The 25,552-nt window shown below is 36.8% G+C and overlaps 1 protein-coding gene across 1 annotated transcript in view; it reads right to left on the bottom strand.

Moving 5' to 3' along the window:
- The window catches only part of slit1a (slit homolog 1a (Drosophila)), a 117,403-nt gene extending 93,327 nt beyond the window's left edge, over positions 1-24,076 (bottom strand). Inside the window, exons 1-4 of the mRNA XM_073834318.1 lie at positions 23,602-24,076; positions 17,840-17,911; positions 16,860-16,931; positions 13,020-13,091 (exon numbers count right to left, since the gene is read on the bottom strand). Of these exons, the coding sequence (XP_073690419.1) occupies positions 13,020-13,091; positions 16,860-16,931; positions 17,840-17,911; positions 23,602-23,783 (398 nt within the window). The 5' untranslated portion in view covers positions 23,784-24,076. The remainder of the gene's footprint in view (positions 1-13,019; positions 13,092-16,859; positions 16,932-17,839; positions 17,912-23,601) is intronic.
- Positions 24,077-25,552: the final 1,476 nt, after the last annotated feature.

The raw sequence follows: 25,552 nt of genomic DNA, 5'->3' as shown, positions 1-25,552 counted from the left end.
ATGTTAGACCCTATTCCATCTAATCTACTAAAGGAGGTACTTCCAGAAGTCATAGATCCTCTTCTGAATATTATTAATTCGTCACTATCGTTTGGATATGTCCCCAAAACCTTCAAACTGGCTGTTATTAAGCCACTCATTAAAAAACCACAACTTGACCCCAATGAATTAATTAATTACAGACCAATTTTGAATCTCCCTTTTCTGTCAAAGATACTAGAAAAGGTAGTATCCTCACAATTATGCTCCTTCTTAGAGAAAAATGGTATCTGTGAGTATTTCCAGTCAGGTTTTAGACCGTATCATAGCACTGAGACTGCTCTAATTAGAGTAACAAATGACCTGCTATTGTCAACCGATCATGGTTGCATCTCTGTATTAGTGCTACTGGATCTTGGTGCTACATTTAATAGTATTACCACAACATTCTTTTAAATAGACTTGAAAATTATGTAGGCATTAATGGTAGTGCACTGGCATGGTTCAAATCGTACTTATCTGACCGTCATCAGTTTGTGGCAATAAATGAAGAGGTATCATTTAAATCGCAAGTGCAGTATGGAGTACCTCAAGGCTCAGTACTAGGGCCATTACTTTTTACGCTTTACATGTTACCCTTGGGAGATATCATCAGGAAACATGGTGTTAGCTTTCATTGTTACGCTGATGATACTCAGCTCTATATTTCTTCACGGCCCGGCGAAACATACCAATTTGAAAAACTAACAGAATGCATAGCTGATATCTAGAAATGGATGGCGAATAACTTCTTACTGTTAAATTCTGAAAAAAACAGAGGTGTTAATTATTGGACCTAAAACCTCCACAAGTAATACCCTTAAACACAGTCTAATACTAGATGGCTGTTCTGTAAATTCGTCGTCATCAGTTAGGAACCTAGGTGTCCTACTCGATAGCAATCTCTCCTTTGAAAGCCACATTTCTAGCATTTGCAAAACCACATTTTTCCATCTTAAAAATATATATCGAAATTACGACCTATGCTGTCAATGTCAAATGCCGAAACGTTAATTCATGCGTAAATGACCTCAAGGGTAGATTATTGTAATGCTTTATTGGGTGATTGTTCTGCACGCTTAATAAACAAACTCCAGCTGGTCCAAAATGCAGCAGCAAGAGTTCTGACTAGAACCAGAAAGTATGACCATATTAGCCCGGTTCTGTCAACACTGCACTGGCTCCCTAATTAAACATTGTATAGATTTTAAAATCTTGCTAATTACTTATAAAGCCCTCAATGGTTTATCGAGCTTCTATCGCATTATAGTCCCTCACGTCCGCTGCGTTCTCAAAATTCTGGCAATTTGATAATACCTAGAATATCAAAATCAACTGCCGGTGGCAGATCATTTTCTTATCTAGCACCTAAACTCTGGAACAATCTACCTAACACTGTTCGGGAGGCAGACACACTCTGTCAGTTTAAATCTAGATTAAAGACACATATCTTTAACCTGGCTTACACATAAAAACACTAACACATTCCTATAATTCAAATCCGTTAAAGGATTGTTAGGCTGCATTAATTAGGTCAACCGGAACCGAAAACACTTCCCATAACACCTGATGTACCCGTTGCATCGTAAAAAGAATGGCATCTACGCTAATATTAGTCTGTTCATTCTTATTCCGAGGTCACCGTAGCCACCAGACCCAGCCTGTATCCGGATCAGATGGTCACTGCAGTCCCCCGGATCCAGTCCGTACCCAGCTCAGATCATGGATCACCACCTGGAGATGACTTCTATAGCCCTGAATGTCAACCAGATGAGCTCCAGAGACGGATCATCAATGAAGACCTCGCCACCTAGACGGCCATCGGCGCTACACCACAGGAACCTGATGAGTTCTCTACAATCTGACATTGGTACAAACTGTTGTTTGGTCTGGCCAGAGGAGAACTGGTCCCCCGACTGAGCCTGGTTTCTCCCAAGGTTTTTTTCTCCATTTCTGTCACCTGTGGAGTTTTGGTTCCTTGCCGCTGTCGCCTCTGGCTTGCTTAGTTGGGGACACTTTCCAGCAATATCGTATACTATTTGAACTGAACTGGACGATGATATCACTGAATTCATTGATGAACTGCCTTTAACTGAAAATTGATTGTTTACAATAATGCGTTACTTACACACTATTGTGCTGTTTAAATACTGTGCAGTTGCTTTGACACAATTGTTGAAAGCGCTATATAAATAAAGGTGACTTGACTTGACTTGACATTGTATGGGTCAAAATCATGAATTAAAGATCATGTTCCATGAAAATATTTTGTAAATTTCCTACCATAAATATGTAAATATAATTTTTGATTAGTAATATGCATTGCTAAGAATTTCATTTGGACAATTTTAAAAGCTAAATATTTAGATTTTTTTGCACCCTCAGATTCGAGATTAAGTAGTTGCATTTCAATCCAGTTATTGTCCTAACAAACCATACATCAATGGAAATAATTTCAATTTAAAAAAATTGACCCTTATGACTGGTTTTGTGGTCCAGGGACATAAATCACAAAATGTATAAACAGAAAAGCTCTTTAACACAAAGCACTACAATGCATGAAGGCACAATCAATGGAAATGTCCATTAAGTAAAAAGCCATCAACAAAATCATCCACAGTAAATATTGAATTAACCCAACAAACCAATTAATAAACACCGGCCATTGTGTGTGTGCCTTTTCGGGGTTGGTTTGAGAAAGACAGTGAAGGACACTTTTAGGCAATGCAGTGAGAGTGTTTACTGTAGAGACTGTCCTTCATAAAACATCCAGTCCACGCTCTTATTTCAAATGGGAATAAAGCCTCCACAAAGTCCCAGCAGCAATATGATTGATGTGTCCAAAGCCGCTCCAGAAGACATGCTGTCCTTGCTTATTCCCATCTCAGTGACAAACAGAACGGATCTGTGTTGCTTATATGTTTGGTGATCACTCTTGGCTCATTTGAGATGCCAAACCACTCGCCGTGAATGTAGACGGCCAAAAAAAAGAGCTGTCAAGCCGGACAATTCTTACTACTCGAAGTCAATCTACATAAGCGAATGCAAATAATCGCATGCGTGTTCTGTGTTCCCAATGAAGCGAATGCTTTTCAAATATTGCTGCTTTTGCATTAAGACGAATATGATGACCAAGTAATTCTACCATAATCTTTCCATATATTTTTTGTATAAAGCTTTCAGATTTGTGAAGAGAGTTGTAATGAAACCCTTCTATACTGCTCCCTTTCCTGCTCCTGACCTCTGCTAAACGCCACACATAAACCGCAAACACCGCGCAAGTCTACATGCTAATGTTTAAAACAGAGCTGTGTACTGTGTTACGCGGAAGGATTGATTTTAATAATTGGACGCCTGCCACAGTTTCATCCAAGGGACTAAACAGATTTCTCCCATCGAGTCCCAGCCAAGAAGGCCGACGCAAAAGCATTGCAAACGGCTTTCAACTATCTACCTTTAGAGATTTCTGAAAGCGAGCGGCCGTGGAAACTTTCCCCTGGATTCATTCCAGCTCTATATGAACAGGCTTGTATAGCGCAGTTTGAGTAACACAACGTCTGACCTCGGCGAGCACTCTTTATCATCACAGAGCTACAGGATCTTACATCACAGAACACTACAACATTTGGATGAAGCACGCTTGGAACAATAGCATCCGTTCTTCAATTACGGCCATGTGTACTTAGCCTAAAGGCAAAAACCGGTGCATTGAGTCAAAGCCACCACTTTCCTGTCTAACTGGGCCAAGAACAAGGGCACAGTCATTCCAGCAGCCGGGGAAAGCTGTGTGTCTCTGCAGGGTTCACCTGTACTCACTGCCAGCCTCCCACAAAGACAGCAATGAACAGAATATGAATGCTTTCGCCATGCAGAATTACACAGCTCCATTTCCATCAGAGATAGTGATCAATCATGAAAGAGGTTAACAACCATTGCTTTGACTTCAAAACGACGTCCACAAACATGGCAAAAAAGGCCTCATTTTTCGTGTTGTTACTCTTTACGGTCTCATTTTACGCGGTACTGTGTGGTCTGAACTGGAATCACACTGTACAAGGTGACTTTTTGTCCAGTGTTGCATGAAGCTAGTTTGAGTTCTGAATGTGAATGTTCTCAAAATGTTATACAAAACGTTATTTATACATCATTCGTGGAATATAGATTTTTTCCTGAAACCTTCTAGCTGAACATTCATCATACTAGTTTTAGAATGTTCAGGGAAGATTTAAAAGTAACATGTATAAAATGGAATGTTCCTTTAATGTTCACAAAACTAAGAATGTTTTTTTTAAACATAAAAAAATATGGACATTTCGTATGTAGAAATTTTTAACTGAATGGGAACATTAGAAAAACATTCTCATATTTTTGTATTTTTGTACGAATTAGCCACCTTGTAAAATTTACATCTGCAAGACGTAGTTTGCTCATCTGCAATATGTCTATTGGACTCAGATGTCAAATAGATGTCTTGAAGATGTTTATGAATTAGAATGTATGTAAAACTGATATCTTACAGACGTCTGCCAGACTTTTGCACACAGCAGATGCTTTCCAGATCAAGAGATATTTAACAGACATCTTGCAGACGTACGTGTGCTATCTGGGTATAATTTGTGACAAAGCGCTGGAGATTCAACAAGCCCACAAAGCTGACTATAAGTGTTCTCTGTTAACTTAAAAGTGTTAAAGTGTGACACCTGCAGCTAACAGCCAATCACGAAACATGAAAAGCATTTGTTTCACTTCTCTGCTGAAGATTAAGAGATCGTTATTAAAAATAGCATTAATTTATGTATTTACAGTGTCTATAGACAATCATCATACCCCTTTGAAATAGTTACTTTATTTGTCATACAGCTTGAAATCAAACCCCATTTTAAATAACTTGTCTAGCTCTATTTACAATTTTGGTCTTACAATATCAAACCAATGAAAGAAAAAACAACAGTTCTGCAAATTAATAAAAAAAACAAAAAACTAGAATAACAGGGTTGGAAAAGTAATCAGCCCCTTGATTTAATACTTTGTAGAGCCAATCTTGCTTTAATTACAGCCATCAGTCTTTTTGGATACGTCTGTACTAGCTTTGCACACTTTGATTAGAGAATATTTGCCCATTCCTCCTTGCAGAATTCCCTAAATTCAGTCAAAATCTGTGATGAGCGGCAATGGACTGCTCTCTTCAAATCCATCCACAGATTGTCAACTGGATTTAAGTCAGGGCTCTGACTTCCTTGCTGAAAAAACTGCTAAAACCAGCCTAGGCTGGTTGGCTGGTTTTAGCTGGTCAACCAGGCTGGTTTTAGAGAGGTTTTGGCCACTTTCCCACCCTGGCCAGGCTGGGAGACCAGCTAAAACCAGCTACTTCCAGCTTGAAACTAGCTAAGACCAGCCAACCAGCCTAGACTGGGTTTAGCTGTTTTTTTCAGCAGAGTTGGCCACTCAAGGACATTCACCTTCTTATCCTTAAGCCATTTGGTTGTTGTTTTGGCAGTATGTTTGGGGTCATTAGGTGTGTTTCCATTACAGGTTTGCGCAAAACTTTTATACATGTTGATTAAAAAGTATTGCGAAATGACGGCTTTTCTATTAACTAGTGTTATGTGACTAAAACGTATTTTATGCATACGTTAAGTCATGGCAATGTATTTTGGCTATATTTAAACGAATGTGACCTGTAAATGCGAAAAAAAGTTTCCATTGCTGTTTTGCGAAATATTCCTTTTTCAAATTGCCTGAAAAACCACCTCATGACAGCATAAAAACCTAGTTTTTTTGCGCAATTGACGCGTTTCCATTAGGCGTATTTTCTATTCGCAATTTCATTTAGCGCAATTTAAAAGGTAATGGAAATGGCAATGGTAATGGCAGCTACTGTCGTGTTGGAAGGTGTATGACCTGCCAATCTTCAGCTGTCTAGCAGAGGGACGCAGGTTTTCCTCAAGAATTTGGATGTACTTGGCACCATCTATTTTTCCTTCAATCCTGACCAATCGCCCAGTCCCAGCTGAAGAGAAACCCCACAACATAAAGCTGCCACCAGCTTGCTTTACAGTAGATATGGTGTATTTTCGGAGGTGTGCTATTTTTGCTTTTCACCAAACATAGCGCTTGGAGTTCAGTCCAAAAAAGGTCAATTTTGGTCTCATCATACCATAGCATCTTTTGTCAAAAGGTATCAGACTCTTCCAAATGTGTTTTTGCATAGCGCAAACGAGAAAGACTTGATTCGTGCCACCCTGCCATACAGGCCAGCTTTGTGTACAGCTTGAGAGATAGTTGTCACATGCACAGACTGACCAGACCCAGCCATAAAGTCTTGTAAGTTGCCTTTGGCCTCCTGGTAGCTTCTCTTATCAATGTCCTCCTGGCTCTGTCATCCACTTTGGATGGAAGGCCTGATCTAGGCAATGTGCTGGTGGTGCCATATGCTTTTACTTCTTAATGATGATCTGAACTGCTCCGAGGGATAGCTAAAGCCTTTCAAGTGTTTTTGTAGCCTTCTAACTTTTTTACAACTACCTTTTTACAACTTTATCCCAGAGGTCTTTGGAAAGCACTTTCCCAACCATGGCAAATTATTTGCCGTACCATGCACTACTAACAGTGGAGTCTTCAGAAAACAGTTTGTTTTATTCTGAAGTTATCAACACCACTACTATTGATGTGAGGATGGACAATTAGCCTGGTGTTTGTTCTAGAAGTTGATTGCTTGCACCTGAGCAGGTCTATAATGGTATACTCTAAGGGGCTGATTACTTTACCAAACCAGGCATTCACTGATTTATTTTTTATAATCCTCCAGAATTTCACATGATATTTTTACTTTAATGATGAGGGTTATAACATGTACATGCAGTTAAAATAAGTTAGACTTAATTTATTTTATTTTCCAGTGAGGTAATGTAAAAACAAGTTTAAGACCCTAAGTTTGAGAAGGCAGCTGAAAGAAAATATCGGACTAAGAAAATGAATCAACTGAATTTATTTAATATTTTAGTTCACAAAGTAAATTTAGCGGTTTTAAAAGCTTTATATGTACTAAAGCTTTTATTAATATCTATATATTTATGTTTGTTTAAAATGAAAAGTTAGACTTTAATTCAAATATAATATTGATTTAAAATAAGCCAGTTTTTGAGCTGATGGAGTAGAACAGCAGGAAACGGAGTCATTTTCTTTTTCCCCCGTGTCGTCTCGCTGAATAAAGATGTCTGCCCTGACAAGATTTCCCGATCGCTTACAGTTTTTCTAAGAGGAAACGCCGTAATGACTTATGCATGTCATATCAATCCATCATTTCTGTTGTGCGTGTTTAACAGGGCAGGTTATTATGAGCGAGAGGTGGCGGTGCGGTATGCCAGCCCAGTGGGAGTCAGTTTCTCAAACACGGAGACGTCACTCCTGCTGATGCTCTTCATTGTGAATATTTCACAGAGCCTCTCCTGCCCATGAATAATGGATGACAGCGAAATATAGAATCTCTTGTACATACATGGAGAATTCTGTCTGTGTTTGTCCTCTTTTCATCTCTCTCTCCCTGTTGTTCGTTTCCGCGTCCCACTCGCTCTGAATATTTCAACATGTTTTTTAAATATGTCTCTCTGGCTTTCCTCAAATGGGTTTGGGGAGTCTCTGCTGCTCTCGCTAGCCCCGTAAATCATTAAAAAACAGCAACAACATAAAGATCCACCTTGAAAGGCAGGGAACAGGAACAAAGAGTAACGATCAGACCGCAGACAGCAGAGCGTCTCTCCTCCGAACGCCTGTCTGAAAATCAAGATCTTTCACTTGAGAAACTGATTTTGATAACTAGACAAACTCAGACCCATAAACTGTGCTAAAACTGTATGGCAGAGCTAAACAGATCAATCAACTGCAATCTTTAGACAGTTCATATCACAATAGAATATCTTAAGTTCTTGCAACTTAAAAGGTAATGCTATTCAATAAACCTAAACGTAATCTAGATGGTCTTAAAATCTGCCCATCAAGATAAAGTTTGACAAGTGCTATGCTGATTGTTTCCTTTAAGTGTTCAGTATTACATGCTTCATTTCATGTCACCATTTGCAGAATTCAATAAAGTCAGGATAAAATCTGAAAAATAACCTTTTCCCACTTTAAACTGATTTAAATACACATTACATATACATGCATGTGACATCCGTCATGTAAATTCTTACTGAATAATTTATTCAGTAAATGCAATTAGTGTAATAAGACACTACAGGGCTCTTACCGATCAAATTAAGTCATCTGAACCCATACCGAAATGTAATATATGACATATATGTCCCTATATCAGAAGTGCTACTCTCATATATGTTAAATATAGGGCAATATATTATTATCACATATATACATCTTCTGGATATATGTAGATATATGTTTATAATATATATGAATTTCCCATAGTACAATTTGTATATAAACATATATTGAAAGTATATATATGGTCAACTTTTATATGGTATTGCATGTTATGACCATATATGTTTACAATATATATTAAAATTGTATATTGTATTATATGATAAGACCATATATGTTAACAATATATATCAAAATTACCAATGTATATATTGAATTTATGCAAGTTTATTAACCATTTATGCCTAAAAGATACTGCTTATTGTAAATCACATAACAAAATATTTTTTTGCTTAACTTTATTGTTTCAATTCAGTTTTCTGGGGAAAAAATACAGATGAATATATAACCTGTTCAAAAAATGCCAATGTACTAGTTACTTGTAGTAAAACGAATGTATTATGGAGTTATTGAGGGGGAAAACACTTAATGTAACTGTTTGTCCAATGTCCATATGTGCTGTCATCATCAATGAACTAAAACGCATTTCATTAAAATACATGAGCGATTGAGTGCGTGTCACAATACCGCTACTGCGCATGCGCCAAAATTCAAACTCACCCGCGCTAACGGCAGAGTCTGAGCAATGGCTGGGCAATGATACAAGTCATCTGCGGTAAGATGTTTTTCTTAGTGGAAGGATAACAAATGGGCCAATACATTCACATAATAAACGACAATGATTTTATAGACGGGCACGAAGACAGACCGACATCACTGAGAGGAAACGATGAAACGCCTTTGAATGTGGCAGCGGTGCAGGTATGCTAATTTACTCAACGCTTTATACCTACGCTAATATTTCATAGAAATTAAGTGTTATATGATTGTTTTGGTCTGCAAGAGCCTCTGTCTCTATATAGAGCAGATACGTTTTTTAAAATATTCCCTTGCATTGTTTTATATATGATGTTATGTTTACAGCTGCATTGATGTGTTTTGCAATTTGCTTGCATTAAAGTTAATTTTAGCTAACGTTACTGGGTAGGTTAATGAACAATCTGTATGGAGATACTGCGAGCTAATTGTTTTCACTGGATAAGCAATGCCACATTTGGAAATTATTTAAAGCTGTCTGACAAAAATAACGGATGAAAATTATAATGTTTATCTCTGAGATGTAGTCTAGACTAGAACTATAAAACTTCAAAAAATGGAATTATTTAAATAAAAGCACCTTGAATTCATATAGTAAATTACAGTACTTGGTTATATTGCACCAAGTGCATTGACATGTCAGTGACATGCCTAGAGTGGGTGCATAAGAACATGCATGTTGTGTACATTGCATAAAGGTAACAGTACACTAAAGGATGTGATTATGGGGTTTTAAAAATATGGTTAATCTATCGTAGTAAATTTTGTTCATATCTTTGCTGATAATTGTGCTATTCTCGTTTGTGTCCCATGAATAGGTAATGAGTCCCGAAATTCTCATAAAACAGAAATGGAGGCCGAACCTGCAGATGTGGATGGCAGTGATGTGAATGATGGAGCGTCTACACAGAAAAGGTTAAATATGTAGACAAATCAAATCAACAAAATATGTGTCTCCGTGTACCATTTAATAAAATTCTAGTGCATTTAATCTATAAATAACTGTAGAGGTTTTGGATATGGTAAGATTAAACTTATTTTAGTGAATGAAGTACCACATTTCAGTTATCATGTTGTTAGGGTGGGTACACAAAATATTATTTTATCCTTGCTTCAAGAAAATCCTCAATCTATCTGCTTTCTAACAGCTTCATATGGCCGTAAACATTTATCTTAAACGTGGCTTTAAGCACTATAGATTATTAAAGTTTCACTTTCACTGTGACAAAGGCAGTAAATGTGGTGCGGGAAACTATTAATTGATTATTCTACAATTAATTGCACTATAAATTACACTACAATGCAAAACACAGTAAATTGATAAACTGTTTGGCGTGATGACGTTTAATGCCTCCGACAGGGCCTGTAGTCCCATTTAGCAGCATGTTAGCAACCATCTTTTTTAAGAAACATAAGAGTTTAAAAATCAAAATACGAATCAAAAGTGGGGTTTAACTGGTGTTTTTTTATGTCATAGAATAAAATGTGAAAGGATTATGAGTTTGTGTGAACGGCGGACCTTATTTTAGGGGATTTAATCAAAATTGTCATTCAAAAATCCATGTAATAGTTCCACCCTGTTTTCTCCAGGCCAAAACAATGCACATATTAGGTATTATGAATGTCAACACTTTATTTAATTGATGCTAAATAGCAAATTAAATTGTAACCTTAGCTGTGAACTCTGTCATTGAGCATTTGGGTTACTATATTTTAGTTCTTCATGTATATAGAGATTATTTGAATGGGCATGCAGGCTGTGCTCTGTTGTTCTGCCATGTCCTTGTGGTATCTGGGAATATTTTACAACTACAACTTACAAACATATATACATAATTAGTATTCTGCAGTTTTAAAAGAATCTTTAACTTTACCAACTGTTTAATATTCAGTATATTTGTCATCTTATAGTAGTTTATCACTTTGGTACAATGTTGGATTGCAAGTCTTAAGTATATGGTTCAGAAAATTTATTGTAATTATCTTATCAAAATCTAACTTTTATCTTTTTTTTTTATACAGATGCTGGAATCCAGACATTTCTTCACCTGGGGCCTTCTGGGGATGGCAATAAACCAAAAACTAACCAAGCTGTGGGAATACAAACCTGTAGACCTTTAGCTGGACCACTACAATTGATGTTTTGTTTCTTATGCCTGTTCAGTGTTTTGATCAGTTATATATGTAATTGTTTCTTTTTTTCTGTTTGATTGTGCATGTCAGTAACATTTTTTTCCCCTATTTAAATAAATTCTGTTTAAATAAAGATGTTTCTTTGTGTACCATTTAACATTTAAGGCTCAAGGTGTGAAATGTGCAATGCACTGCAACTTTGTAGAGTGTAGTGTCTCACATGTGTCCTGTATTTAAAGATCAAAGATCACATATTAAAATATTAAATATGCATGAAATATATGGTTTCATATATGTCTAATTTGTATATAACATAATAAAAAAATGCATATATCTCACATATATTAATAATTATATATGTTCCATATATGGCAATACATGTATTATACATACATAAACATATATTTTTGTATGGGGTAGACTTATATGTCAATATATGAAATTGTTCCATTTTCTAATAGGAATCATATATGGATATGGCATATACAAGACATGTATTTAATACATGGGTATTTCATATAAGCACATATATTACATTTCGGTATGGGAAGTGGCATTAAGATGTATTTACATAGACTGTTTAATGCAGCTCGGAGATGAGATGAATGCATTTACACTGCGTTTACAATTGCATAAATAAGGAAATTATAAAACATTAGAATATAGAGCTAAGAAAATATATATAATATGAAACTAATAAGTGAGTCGATTCACTCGTTCAACTGTTTTGTTCAAAACAGTGGATTCATTCAGAAATGAAACAAGTGAACTGTCTTTATGAATGGCTTATTTAATCACTGACTCACACAAATCGTTCAGAAAAGCTGAATCATTCAGACGGCCCAACCTAAAACTAGACAGACTGGCTACCCTAGTCCAAATTAATGGCAACATCATTTAAAAACACCCACCACATGAACACTCACGAGACAAAAACAACATACAAAGTCACACGACATGGCATCTTTCGCTCATCCACTGAGGCTTTATAGCGAAATAACAAGAAGAGAACAGGACGCTATTCCAACACAACAACGGATTATTAAGGGTAGTTCACACAGGATGTGTTCTGCCTCAGTTTTAATAAAAGTAAGCATGAACTAAATGAACTTTACTGGAAGTTGTTAGAAATTCAGAATAGCAAGTAAATCTTTGAGCAGTTTAATTTGATTATTTTTCTGATTTTCAGCCAAAGCCTCAACCCAGCCAAACATCACCATATTTCAGCTCAGCACAAATATTAATTACTGAAAAAAGGGAATATGTTTAAACGCACTCCTCTGATCTGCATTTAAATTCACAATAGGGCTTTTGAAAGGGGAAGAGGCATCGTATTTAGTGAATTACGGCAATGGAATGATCATGGTTCTCTACACATGCACTGCCAAAGTCATTTGACAATGATAATCATGGCTAATGATCAATAAACCCAGTAGTAAACACTGTCATGGACTGCCCTACAGCAAATCAGCTCTATTTAATCATAACTAGAAAACAACACAAAGAATTACATCCAACTTCAGACTCAATACGTGAACACTGAGGACATTTTTCACTTGTTAAAACTTTAACAAGCACATCTGTGAGCTCCTGAACCAAAGCGGGACAGAAAAAAAAATCATCCAGCCTTCCGCCAAAATCAGGTGACAACACAGGTATTAGTAAGCTGATCTATCATGCACTCAGTGACAATGCAATAATCAGTCAAAACTATTAATTTTTCCATCAAAACGACAAGGTACAAACCAGCTTGGTTCTCCTGTTTGTCTAGAGAACTCCAGTGCTCCAGTGTTAACTCATTGAACTAACTACATCATTTTATCAATATATCACACAATATTAATTGTCAATTCATAAATCACTTTAAAATCAATCCAGAAAAATCAGGGACTTACAGTCTGGACAGAGCGGCATTCTTCTGGAACAGAAGCTCTGGAAGCTGGTTAAGCTGGTTTCTGTTCAGACGTCTTTGAGAAAAGAAGAAACAAACACATTCACAGACTGAGCAAACACAAGACAGCAGTACTAGATCTACATGCGATTAACAAACTCGTAATTGTGATACAAAATTGGCCTCGTAAGGAGGTGACTTTGAACGCTTAACCTTAATTACTTCAGGGGAAATTAACCTGTAATAAGATACTTTAGATAATTACAGCAAACCTCGTGAAATCTTGAAGAACGCTGGAAACACTGCAAACCTGAGACTTCTCGTCTAAATTAGTGCACAACATCTGGCTCATTCAGAAATAATAGCAAATTAGCAAAGCAACACATCTAGAGCTTCTCCAACATTACTTCAAAATGCAGCATGTGTGAATTTATTGATACAAAGAGAAGCATAATGGATGGAAAGAGAATAGGATTAAAAATGAGGTTTGTCTACATGTCTTATCTAGAAATAGCAGTTTTTCAATGATAAGTTATTCTGTTTGTGTGTTTACAGCATATTGCGGTGTTCAGCCACTTTGATACATTCATATTTCTTTGTTTTACTGTGCTCTGGAATATAATGTCTTCTTTAAAATGGGAAGAACGACCATTGTTAATAATAAGTTTGCCAATTCTGTATGCATGCATGTATGTGTGCTCTTTCTTTGCGTTATCTGCACCCAAATATCCATGTTTATTTGTCAGCAAAAGTTTGCTGGATAATGCAAAACACATCATTTTGCATCATACAATAAACATTTTAACAGCTCCAGGGTTTTTATTAAATCTACACATCAAACTTATGCATTCCGTTTTTTAAATCATGGTATTCATGGCAAATTCATGGTATGACAAATTTTATTTCACGATAACGATATATATCTCAATATAGCTATTTTTATTTTTCTTATTAAAAATAAGAAAAAAGACACAAATTACAAGAACAATAGAACAAAAATACACATTAAATAAACTAAAGTTTTCAGCTACAGTAGTTTTATTTAACATGTAATGCAAGAAATACTACAGAAATTGCATTAGAATCAAGTGTATAGGCCTAACTAAATCACAGCATAGTCTGTATTCACTGTATTAATTAAATATGAATTGATTGTAATAAAAAATCCAAACGTGATTCAATCAAGAGCAGTGAGTGATTTTCTCTTTGTCTTTTGTTGTTCGTTTAACATTTGTGACACAGACAGCGGCTGGTAAATTAGGCTGCTGTCGCTTTAAGACTGACTGCACGTATCCAATACACTGATACACATCTAGTCTTCACTCAGATGTTTACATTTATTTAATACATAACCAACTGTGTATACTCCACTTGATGTGTATTTTGGTATAATAGACCATTATAACCATTGGCCATTTAAGCGCAATAAGACATGAAAGAAAATTCATTATTCATTACCTTTGTCAATTCACTAAAATCTGAACTACATCATGTGTGTTAAAGTTTTGGTAAAAAGAACTCCACAGCCATTGTCTCTGTTTTCTATTTATGTAGCACTAATTTCAGAATGATATTCATGTTTATTCTGCATCGACAGACACAGTTTATTAAAAGCCCATCTTGTCAGTAGTGAATTCCGCCTATAAGTATATAAAGAAAGAAGTGTTTACTCTAGAATAAAAGAACAATATAGTCTACTTCAGCGGTTATCAGTGTTAAAATGATTGAGATGTTATGTTTTCTATAAGTAGTAGTAATAAGTGTAATAAGACACTATAAGGCTGTTACCAATCAAATTAAATCAGTATAAACAAAATTCATCTTTGCACTGCAGAAGCTGCATCTGAAGTGGCATTAAGATGTATTTACACAGACTGTTTAATGCAGATTCATGCATTAGATTCATGTTTTAAATCTAAAATAGTTTGAATATAGAGCTATGAAATGCCACTTTAAATACGCACTAATATAACATGCATTGACAGACAGTCTTATTAAAAGCCCATCTTGTCAGTGGTGAAATCCACCTATAAGTACATAAAGAAAGAAGTGTTTACTCTAGAATAAAATAATGACATAGTCCACTTCAGTGATTATCAGTGTCAAAATGATTGAGAAGACCAATCAAATCAATGAAGGCAAACTTTACTGAATTCTCAGTGTGCTGCTTAATGGTGAAAGAGTGTGAGGTAAGATGAACATTAGCTAAACATGTAATATCTGACAACTGAATAACAGTGAAATAAAAATAAAAATGTTAAACACATGACAGGAATATCCAGTGATGCATACTACCCAACTTTTTGTTAAATTCTGCCCTTTTGAATTTAAAATATGTGACCCTGGAACACAAAACCAGTCATAAGGGTCAATTTTTTTGAAACTGAGATTTATGTATCTATTTGAAAATCTGGGGCCGGATTCACGAATATCTTCTTAAGAAATAAATTAAGAAATTTCTTAAGATAAATTCTAAGAAGTTCGTAAGAATGTTCTTAAGTGCAATTCTTGAAAAAATCTAAGATATTCTCAAATATGTTCTTAAGAACATCTTAATTTCTTTCTTAAGAAAAAAAAAATGATACATCTATCTGAGTGAATACATGGCTGAAGACGCATTTATAAACACTTCAACGTCTTTTTTGCAGTTTCTGCAGATTATCCTAATCATCATAAGCACGCACATTTTCGTCACGACCGTGTCTGGCGCTCGGCTTCATGTTTTTAATGCGCCGTGTTTTTGAACCGTTACTTTTAAAGGGTCTGTCTTAAGCTTTGGCGATCAGTTTATTCACTTTTGTGTTGTATTTTGTTGCCTCGTCTGAATGAACGCTTTCGTTATGTGTGTGCGCTGCTACAGCAAACGCGTCCTGCACATGCGCTAAATACGGCCAAAGATTATGTCGTATTTTTATTTATTTTTTTATTAAATCTCCCTATCTGACTCGATTTTGTCGAGTTGCTACTAAGTTTTGATGACGGCAAAAAGTAGGTTCATGACAGATTATTGTTTACATTATCAGTCATTGCTGTCACTTCAGCGAACTCTTGCTCATCTCTAATAATAGTCCTAATATGTATTATATGTAGCTAGTAGTGTTGCAATGCTTAAATATAACAGTTAATTTGAAATAACCCAATCAATTAATTAAATAATTATTACTATTTGGGATTTAAGACAAGTCTCGGGCTATCCTAACTTTAAGAAGTTATTTACGATGGTTTTTAAGAAGATTCTTTTCAAGAATTTGAATTTTCTTAATTTTTGTCTTAAGAACAATCTTAAGTAAAAAGATAAGAATATTCTTAAGATGATTTTTTTTTGGGAATACAAAATATTCTTAACTTTTTTCTTATTTTAAAAAATAAGAAGAAAATGGCAGTTAAGAAGAAATTTCTTCTTAAGAATGTTTCGTGAATCCGGCCCCTGGAATCTGAGGGTGCAAAAAAATACTGAGAAAATCAAAATACTGAGAAAATCAACTTTAAAGTTGTCCAAATGAAGTTCTTAGCTACGCATATTACAAATTAAAAATTAAGATTTGATATATTTACGTTAGAAAATGTACAAAATATATTTATGGAATATGATCTTTACTTAATATCCTAATGATTTTTGGCATAAAATCGATCATTTTGACCCATACGATGTATTTTTGGCTATTGCAACAAATTTACCCATGCTACTTGGTTTTGTGATCCTGGGTCACATATGCAATTTACACACATTACATATTTTCCTAAAATAATTTTAAATCATTGCATTGACATTTATAGCATGCACAAGGGTCGAAATGAAGCACATAGCATGGCTGTTTTCAGTGAGCTGATGTTGAACACTTACAGTCTCTCCAGCTCTTTCATGTCATCAAACGCACCGCGCTCCACTGTGCCAATCTGGTTCTCCATCAGCTGCCTGTTTAGAGAAAGGACAAATCGCAGGAAATGACTGAGAACTCCAGCAGCTAAGATTTAAGGAGTGGAGAAGAAAAAGAGCTGGTGGTTATGGATGAAGAGAGAAGCCGCTGCACATGAACTGTGAGAAGAAGCTCTGAAAATAGGACTTCTGTGAGCTTCATGCAGCTTTAGGCCCATTTCACACTGAACTCACGAACAGAGTGTTAAAGAAGGTTTTGCACTGACAGCACTGTGAATATGTACAGAAAATAAAATGATTTTTAATTGAGTATGTATTTCTTTACTGGAAATAAATGCTTTAAAGTGCTTACAGGACATTGACTTGAAAAACAAAATTGGTTGTCAAGCAAATAATCGGAGAAGGAAGAGCACATTTCCATCCAAATGGTAGTTAAAAAACACGGAATGGAACCAAAGCCTCATAGTGTAGCTTATAAGCAGCTTAAATCGTCTTGATAAAGTGCCGTTTGTGGGTCTTTCATTGCATCGAGTTTGACAGATGACTTTTTTTTCCAAACAGCGGGTGAGCAGTTCACTCCAGTGTTTGCTTTACAAAAGCCTACACTGCAAAATATAGTGCTGATAAATAGTTTCATGGTGCATTTTTTCACATGATTTAGTTTAATAATAGGGCCCACTCTTGTGTTTTCATTGCACTGCTCTGCCCACACAAGCAAGGAGTGCTGAAATATCCGCAAAGAGAGATCCCTGATAATTCCCTGTAATGCAGTGTCAAGACTTCTGTCTGCCCTTGAGATTTTGAGGATGCCAAACAGATTATATCTTCACAAAAGTGTCATTCCATCATAATGCCACACAAGCATCTATCGTCGTGCCTTTGCAAGAAAAAAATGAAAGAAAGCAAAGTGAAGTGAAGCATGACATATCACGTGTAGAGCAACTTACAAAACTCGAAGATACTTGAGTCCAGAAAAGTCATTTCTGTTGATGCGTGTGAGGTTGTTTCCATTCAGTTCCCTGAAAAAATAAATATAAGTTATGAGTAAATCATATGAGTCAATCCATGCATATAGCATTTCTGTAATGATTCACGCTCAACAAGTGTCAGAAACCAGACAATACAGCAGCTTTTCATCCTGCCTAGTCAATACATAAAACATAGAGAAAAAAACAGTCATGAGGTGAACAAATATGATTTCAACTCTTAAGAAAATCGATGTGCAAGAAGTAATTTCAGTCAATTCAGAGTAGTATTACACATACAGTTTGCTGCTGAAAAATACTGTGTGGGTTCTTTGCAAATGTCTGCTCATTATTGGGAACATGTGTTTCTTTTTTGTTGTAAACCTCTTCCCCAATCACTGAGAGAAACACACACTCGCACAAATCTCCCATGAATACTGGATACAAAGTCATGCACTTTCTATTGGTTCTAATGACCACTCCTGGGAGCACAGCAAAACAGAGACAGAGAGATTGCAGACAGATGTATGCACAGGTGCACGGGCACAGCCAAATAAATAATGGGCTGCTATTCATCAGCCACGGCCGGATCTCCTGATATGTAGATGTTCGGCGTATTATTGTTTTGGAGTTCAGCCTTTCTGCTTTCTCTTTCTTTAAGAGACGGTGGCAAAGGTACTTAAGAGTTAAGAGAAGACTCCACAAGTAGAAAACTGGCTCACTTTAAAATGCCAAAAAATGCACATGTACAAGAACTGTCTCATATAATTCCAGTGAACCAATCGGCTTATCTAAACGTCCTTGGCTGCTTGAAATAAACAGCACCTGTGACAGTCAGGACTGCAGAAGATCACAACATTCAAGCTGGAGCTCAGAGTTTTCTATTTTCTTTAAGGCTCCTCCAAACCAGATGAGATCCTTTACTGATCAAATCATATCCTGAATTACTAACAATCCTAAAACTAAAAATTATATACTGTATTTAAAAATGGCATTCTTAAGAAACTCATGGTGATGGGAAGACTGTTGTACTGGAATTGATCTGATTGGATACAAAGCCATGGTTGCAAAAAGAGAAACAACACAAGAAAATAACCAACATAAAAAAGCTTTAAGAGTTGCATGATACAATAAGCAAATTAATTGCATAAATTGGAGATTTCACACAGCAAAAAATGCCTTTCTTACTTAAGTTTTTTGTCTTGTTTCCAGCCAAAATATCTAAAAAATTCTTAAATCAAGAAGGATTGAATAAAATTTTTTTTTTTCAAACAGATAAGATTATTTTTCTTACCCCATTGGCAGATTATTTAGCTTGTTTCAAGCAAAAACTCACTTAATTTTGACTTGTTTTTACTGAAAACAAGACAATAATTTTTACTCTAATCTAGAAAATCCTTCTTGATTTAAGATTTTTGTTCTTTTTTGGAAACAAGACAAAAAGTCTAAGAAAAGCATTTTTTGCAGTGCATCATAAGAAGGGATTAAAAATCAGTACTGTCAGGAGGGATGTATTGCTTATTTAGTAAAGGCTAACTTTCTGTCTAGCTTTATTAAGTATAAAACCTAAATACACAGGCATTTAATAGATATGATAATTTAATAGCTGGTAATTCTGTTACCACAAAACGTGCTGGTCTTGTTCTATAGAGTTGCCTATATGGGTAAGCTCAAGCATTTACACGTTTGAGGGCCAGACTGGACTAACAGTGTTTAAGTGCACTTAAAAAATTACTTACTAAAAGTGTTTTACAGTTTGATTCCAGTGAAGAACCTTCGGAGTCCACAAAAATTCCAATTTCTCCCTGATTTAGACAACTGGTTGTCAATTATTGGATCAAATCTTAAAAGTGTATAGTTTTAAAACTGTCTTTGCACATAAAATACTATTATAATATAAAAATATAGAATAATAATATTAATGTAATAATCAGTTGCCATGTTTTAAAGAAGTACACTTATTTTAATGTGTTGAACATACTAAATCACATGTACAGTTCTTATAATTGTAACTTTAGTGTTGTTATTTGTATGATGTATTATGTGGTATAGTATGTTATTTGATTTTCATGTCATTTAAAAGTATTAAAGTGCAAATTCATTACAAATGTGTAATTAAAATATATTTAAATATAAGTCATACAAGTCATGCAAGGTTTGATACAAATTGCATTAAAGTACATTTTAATTTACCACAAATGCTTTAACCATAGTATATATTAACCATGACCTACGGCAATAAAAATAATTCTGAAATGACATATAAAGATCTTAAGCCCTACTTAAAGCACTGCTAAGTTCTACTAAAATATGATAATTTTTCATTTAATTGAAATTGTATTTTTAAAACTATTATTTCCATAATAAATACTCTTTTTTGAAAGTATGCCTAAGTTCTTTTTGCAAAGACAGTGCTTTGTGTTTCTTTTGCTGTTTGACATTCCCTCATTCATGAAAAGCTATGTAAGTTTAAGTTGGGTCTAACGAGTAAGATTCAGCTCATTAGTGTTGGTCGCCACTTTTCAGAAACAAAATGTCTCATTGACACTTGCATTGAACTTCAGTTATACTTCTAATTGGATTATTTTGAAAGCATCTTAATTCCAGGCCTAAAAAGCCTTATAAGATAATAGAGCTAACTAAGCCAGGTTTTGTGATGGGTAATTAAGCCTGGTGAAGGTCTTACATCGCTGCATAGCACTGGAAGCTGATCAGAAGCATCAGCATTGATCTTTTTCCAGATCAGCAGGACTGACTGCTGGCTTCACAGCCCACACTGAAAAATATTTGGTGTAGGTTTTACTTTTTACTCCTTGTTAGTGAATTTCACAAAAAAATTACAAACAAATCTGCAAGTAACACTTGTGTTATTGCAAACTAAACATGAACTTTTGAAGTAACAATATTCTGAGGACCTTATTTTCAATCTTTTATTTTCAACTTTGAAAGATAATTTTTTACCGTGCACATCAACTGTGATGTAAGTGGTAAAGCTCATATGCACCAATAGGTTTAAGCAGTCAATAAACTCCAAAGTCACGCACTATACAAATGTGTAACTAAATGTGTAAAAAATATGAAACTATTTAACCATATGTGCTTACCATAAATAAACCCTTCTCACAGGTCACTGCTTATGATCAAGAATTGTTTCTAGCCAAGAAGGGTCTGTTGTCTGACGAAGAGCAGCTTTATAACATTACATAGTTAGTACTTTAGTTAGCTGTTGTCTTGTTTAAAATATGCCTGTGACTTTGATCATTTTATGAGTCTCCTGCACTGCAGACATGCAAAAGGTCTCAAGTTTCATTTATTTATAAACTCCTATAAAACTACAGTGTAGAACAAAGTGCTGAAAATTAAAGAAAAATAAAGAAATTTTTTAATTTGCAATACCCAAAATTGCATTTAAGCACTGTAAAACTTTTTCAGGTTGCTAGATCCTTTTAAATTGTTTTTAAAAATTGAAACTACAGGTTCTCGCTAATCTAAACCTTAAAGGAATGCATGCAAGTCATCAAGCACAGTCGATTATGTTCTAATGAACACGGTCCCTGTATGACTAAAACATAAAGCGCTCATTACCGCTCATTCAGACCACTAAAAACCTGACTGTGATGAGAGTTTAAAGAGCTCTACTCTACTATTGGCAAAATGCCACAACCATTTTTGCCATACCACAGTTGAGTTAGGTAAAAAAAAGCAAGTGCTCATTATCCAGCTAATGAATTAAACTAGAGAAAGCACATTTCTTGGAAAGCCTTTGATGCTCTATGCAGGTCTTGGTGGGCCAGTTATGGTGCTTTAATAAGCCTGATCCATCAAGCAGCCTAATTCTCCTTAATGGTTTGCAAGGTACGTTCTTAGGTAGAGGTTTTCACAAGGAGGCCACCCTGATACTTCATCATTGCAAATGAAAGGTCAAGAAGAGGTTAATCAGCAATGGTGTATAAACGTCTCCTTGCATCATTAGACTATTCCCAACATTGTTTTATTATTTCCTCACTGCTTATTTTGATTTGACCAGCATTTAAATTAGGGAAAGCCAAAACAATGGTTTCACCTGCACAGGCTCGGTTACATTTGGAGACTTAGTTTATGACGTTTAAGAGCTACCATGGAACCAAAGCAGCAGTACATGCCCGCTTTTCCCCACTAGACAGAGCACATGATCATACCCATCTCTGCCGCTATGTGACTGCCATCACAAAGACCTCTTACAGGATAAAAGCTCTGCATTCACGAGCTAATCTTATATCGGTTATGAGATTTATCACCAGGATCCAGCAGCAGAGCCTATAGTGTTTCTGCCGTCCACTTTCGAGACAATCAATAAGCAATCAGTAGGAAGCTCACAGGGACATTTGGCCTGCATTCTTGAGCACATCAGAGCTGGAGTTCATACGCGAGCGGCCCAATACTCTGAGCGATCGCTGCAGTTTAAAGAGAATTCTCAATCAGATCACTCACTCTTGACACATCGGCGCCGTTTGATCTCAGGCACAGCGGCTTCCGAAGTGTGTATAAATAGATGCGCTAGCACAGATAAAATAAGAAGGGTCGAGTCTCTGGACGTCTGCAAACGAACGCGGGGTACATATAAAATGACTGAGATTATTCATTTAAAGAGCAGAGAGCCTGGTGCATCTCACAGAGCATGAAAAAATCCGTCTGCATTAAACAGTTCTGAACTCGTACGCCGGCCGCGTGATGTCTGCACATCAGAAAGCCCAGAGAGCTGCTTAGAGGGGGCGTTCACTTTTACACGCGCCGTGTTAATGGCGTAACCCGTGTGAGGAGCTTTCTCCACACCTTTACTACTTTACTACTAGTTGTCTGGCACATGCACACATTTACATAAGCCACATTCCCAGGCAGAAAGCCAAAACATGTTTGTCTGGTGATTTGGTGAGCATGTGTTTTAGGTCTAAACTGCGGGTTAATGGGGAAACCTTGTGGGGTGAGGAGAACTGGGGGGTTGAAGTGTGATTTTCACACTTCCTGAACACATAGTCATTACAGAATCCATCAAGGACATCCAAGAGGTGGTATTTGATAGAAACACCCTACGACAAGTGCAAATTGAATTGTTTTGTAGATCCACCCCCAACCATTAACCTTTCCAGATTGAACATAGAGCCTTGACCATGTGGCTGTTTCTGCCTTGTAAAAGTACTTGAGACACTCTATCTGTATCAGTCGAGAAATATGTAATCACTCCTAAGCCATGCCTTGTCTTGTATTTGACTTGATACGGACTTAACACAGTGGCTAAAGCACAGAATTTATTGTGCATCAAATTTATACAATTTCAAATGTGAATTCCTTCAAATCTCACAACGGTGCTTCTCTGACATGTATAATTCATCAGGCATTTCCTCAGAACTATTTTAAGAGTAGCATTTACTAAACCTTAGGGAGAAAGGCTTCTTTAGTAAATATTTCATCTCATTTGAAAGTGTGAAAGTGACTATAAAATGACTTGAAAGAGTGAAAGGAAAAGGGAAAGTTCTTAGCAGTTGAAAGAGTGATAGGAAGTTTCCCTCCTCCCGCAGCGTGTGTCAACATACGGACGCGTCCGTGCAGATCACGTCTGATCGTACCTGTCCAGGACGGCAGTGCCTCATTGAGCTATTGTTCTCATTCAATTGCTCTTGGTAATGATGCAGACCCCCCCCCCCCCCCCAAACACCCACTCGCAGGCACGCACATGCAGATGCAGATGGACTAAAGTGTCTACTCACAGCCTCTCTGTGTTTCGGGGTATGTTCCTGGGCATGGTTTTGAGCCCCAGCCCATGGCAGTCCACTGTGGTGCCGCTGCAAGTGCAGAGCGCAGGGCACGCCGTGGCAGCCTTGCACAGCAGCAGTATCCGGATGCACGCCTCCACCACTCTGCCTACAGAGTATCCTCCTCTCGCAGGCATGATCTTGCACGCTTTTGAGACGTGAGCGCTCAGGCTAGTGCTCTCCCGTTTCCAGAACGCAAGGAGAGAAAAAAAGCAGCGGCTCCTGTGCTCTCACGATTCACTTTGTGCACAAACTCTCCTTTTCCTCTTCTTGGAGGAGTTGCTTTGCCGCCTCTGTGCGTAACGCGCTCTTGCCTCACTGCTTCGCTCAGCGGCGCTCTGCCGTCTGCCTGAAGAAAGGGGGATACGGAACAGCACAGGAACAAAAAATCTCTATCCTCTCTTACACACACACACACAGCAGTAATCCATCACAAGGATCTACAAATAGCAGTTCCCGGACTCCTCCCACCCCCTACCCTCTCTCGCACCCCTCCCTATCAAACCCTGCTCTCCCCCACCCCTGCCAGAACCTTAAACTCCCCTCTCTCAGGCTCACAGGAGCCCCTACAGACAGACGGTGCAGCGATGGCCTCCCCACATGGCACGCCGCAGCCCGTCCTCAGGCAAAGGCCCCTGTGAAGAGAGTGGCCCGGGGAGGGGTCCACTGGGGAAAGGCAGTGTGCCCATACCCCCCACCATCCCTCCCCTCCCCAAAAGAGCAGTGTATAATCATGTTTTGGGATGGGGGAAGGTTACAAATGCAGAGAGCAAAATGACAGAGCCTTTGTGGAAAGCACGGAGGAGGACTTTTTTTGTCACTTGACTTCTTCGCTGAAGGTTCACCAAACCTTGGCTGAAGTTTAAAGGAGATCTTGTGAGTGTAACAAATTCAGAACAATTGAAATCTGCCATCGGAACAGAGCCCTTGTTTGTTTGGACGGTCATTTTTCTGCCTCCGATGATGAGAAATGTTGATTGTATCAGCATTACGCTTTGTGAAGTTTTAAATGCCATGAGATCAAGCTGTGGTGTTTTGCAACATTAGACTTTTAGAATGCAAAAGAAATTGTCAGCATCCAACTCTTCATCGCCATACTCATACTATACCTGCAAATGGTCTAACTGTGGATATAATGTGAATACTGAATAAATGAATTCCCTGCCTTCCAAAATCAATGGCATTCTCTGCAGGAAGGAATTAGTACAATGTAGCATAAAAATTAGATGTTCAAGCATTAAGCGTCTTAATGCATTCCAATCACATTTGTATTAGGTTTTATTGGTGCTCTTCGTTTCAGATGTAACTAAAATGTTTTAACAATGTGATGAATCGTTACATGTCATGAAGCATCGTGACAGACTGGGGCATTCTCTCATGTTGCATATCCATCTGGTGTAAAGTCTCTGCAGTGCTAACAATAACAATGTGTACATCTTAATGAAGGTTTTTGTGGACAAAAGGATATGCTGAAAAGACTTCTCCACACTTACCATCTGATTACTTCATACAAATTCCTCCACTGCTCCCCCTTGTGGCTAAAAAGAAACTATATTTTTTGCTAAAGTTTCTTGCAGTTGGTTACATGCATTTAAAACTCAAATTCAATTAAAGCTCAAAACTGTTTTTTTTTTCAACAAGCAGCTAGACATTTACTTTATTTAATTTCCAAATGCACTAAAAACACCCAAGCACTTCAAACATTCTCGACTCATTATACCATTGAATAGCCTATTCACTGTAGGTCTATTCACAACAAGACGGAATATTTGTTGCAAATGTCTCTTGTGAAAATGGATTGCTAAGGACCTTCACATCGGGGAAGAGCCAATGAAGAAAACTGACCAATGAGACCAGATTTGAGTCACATATCCCAGATTACTAATGCGGCACAATGCAGTGCAAT

Source organism: Garra rufa, chromosome 2, assembly GCF_049309525.1.
Source record: "Garra rufa chromosome 2, GarRuf1.0, whole genome shotgun sequence".
Taxonomy (NCBI): Eukaryota; Metazoa; Chordata; class Actinopteri; order Cypriniformes; family Cyprinidae; genus Garra; species Garra rufa.
Note: the sequence above shows the minus strand (reverse complement) of the source record. Positions and strands in the feature narration are given on the sequence as shown.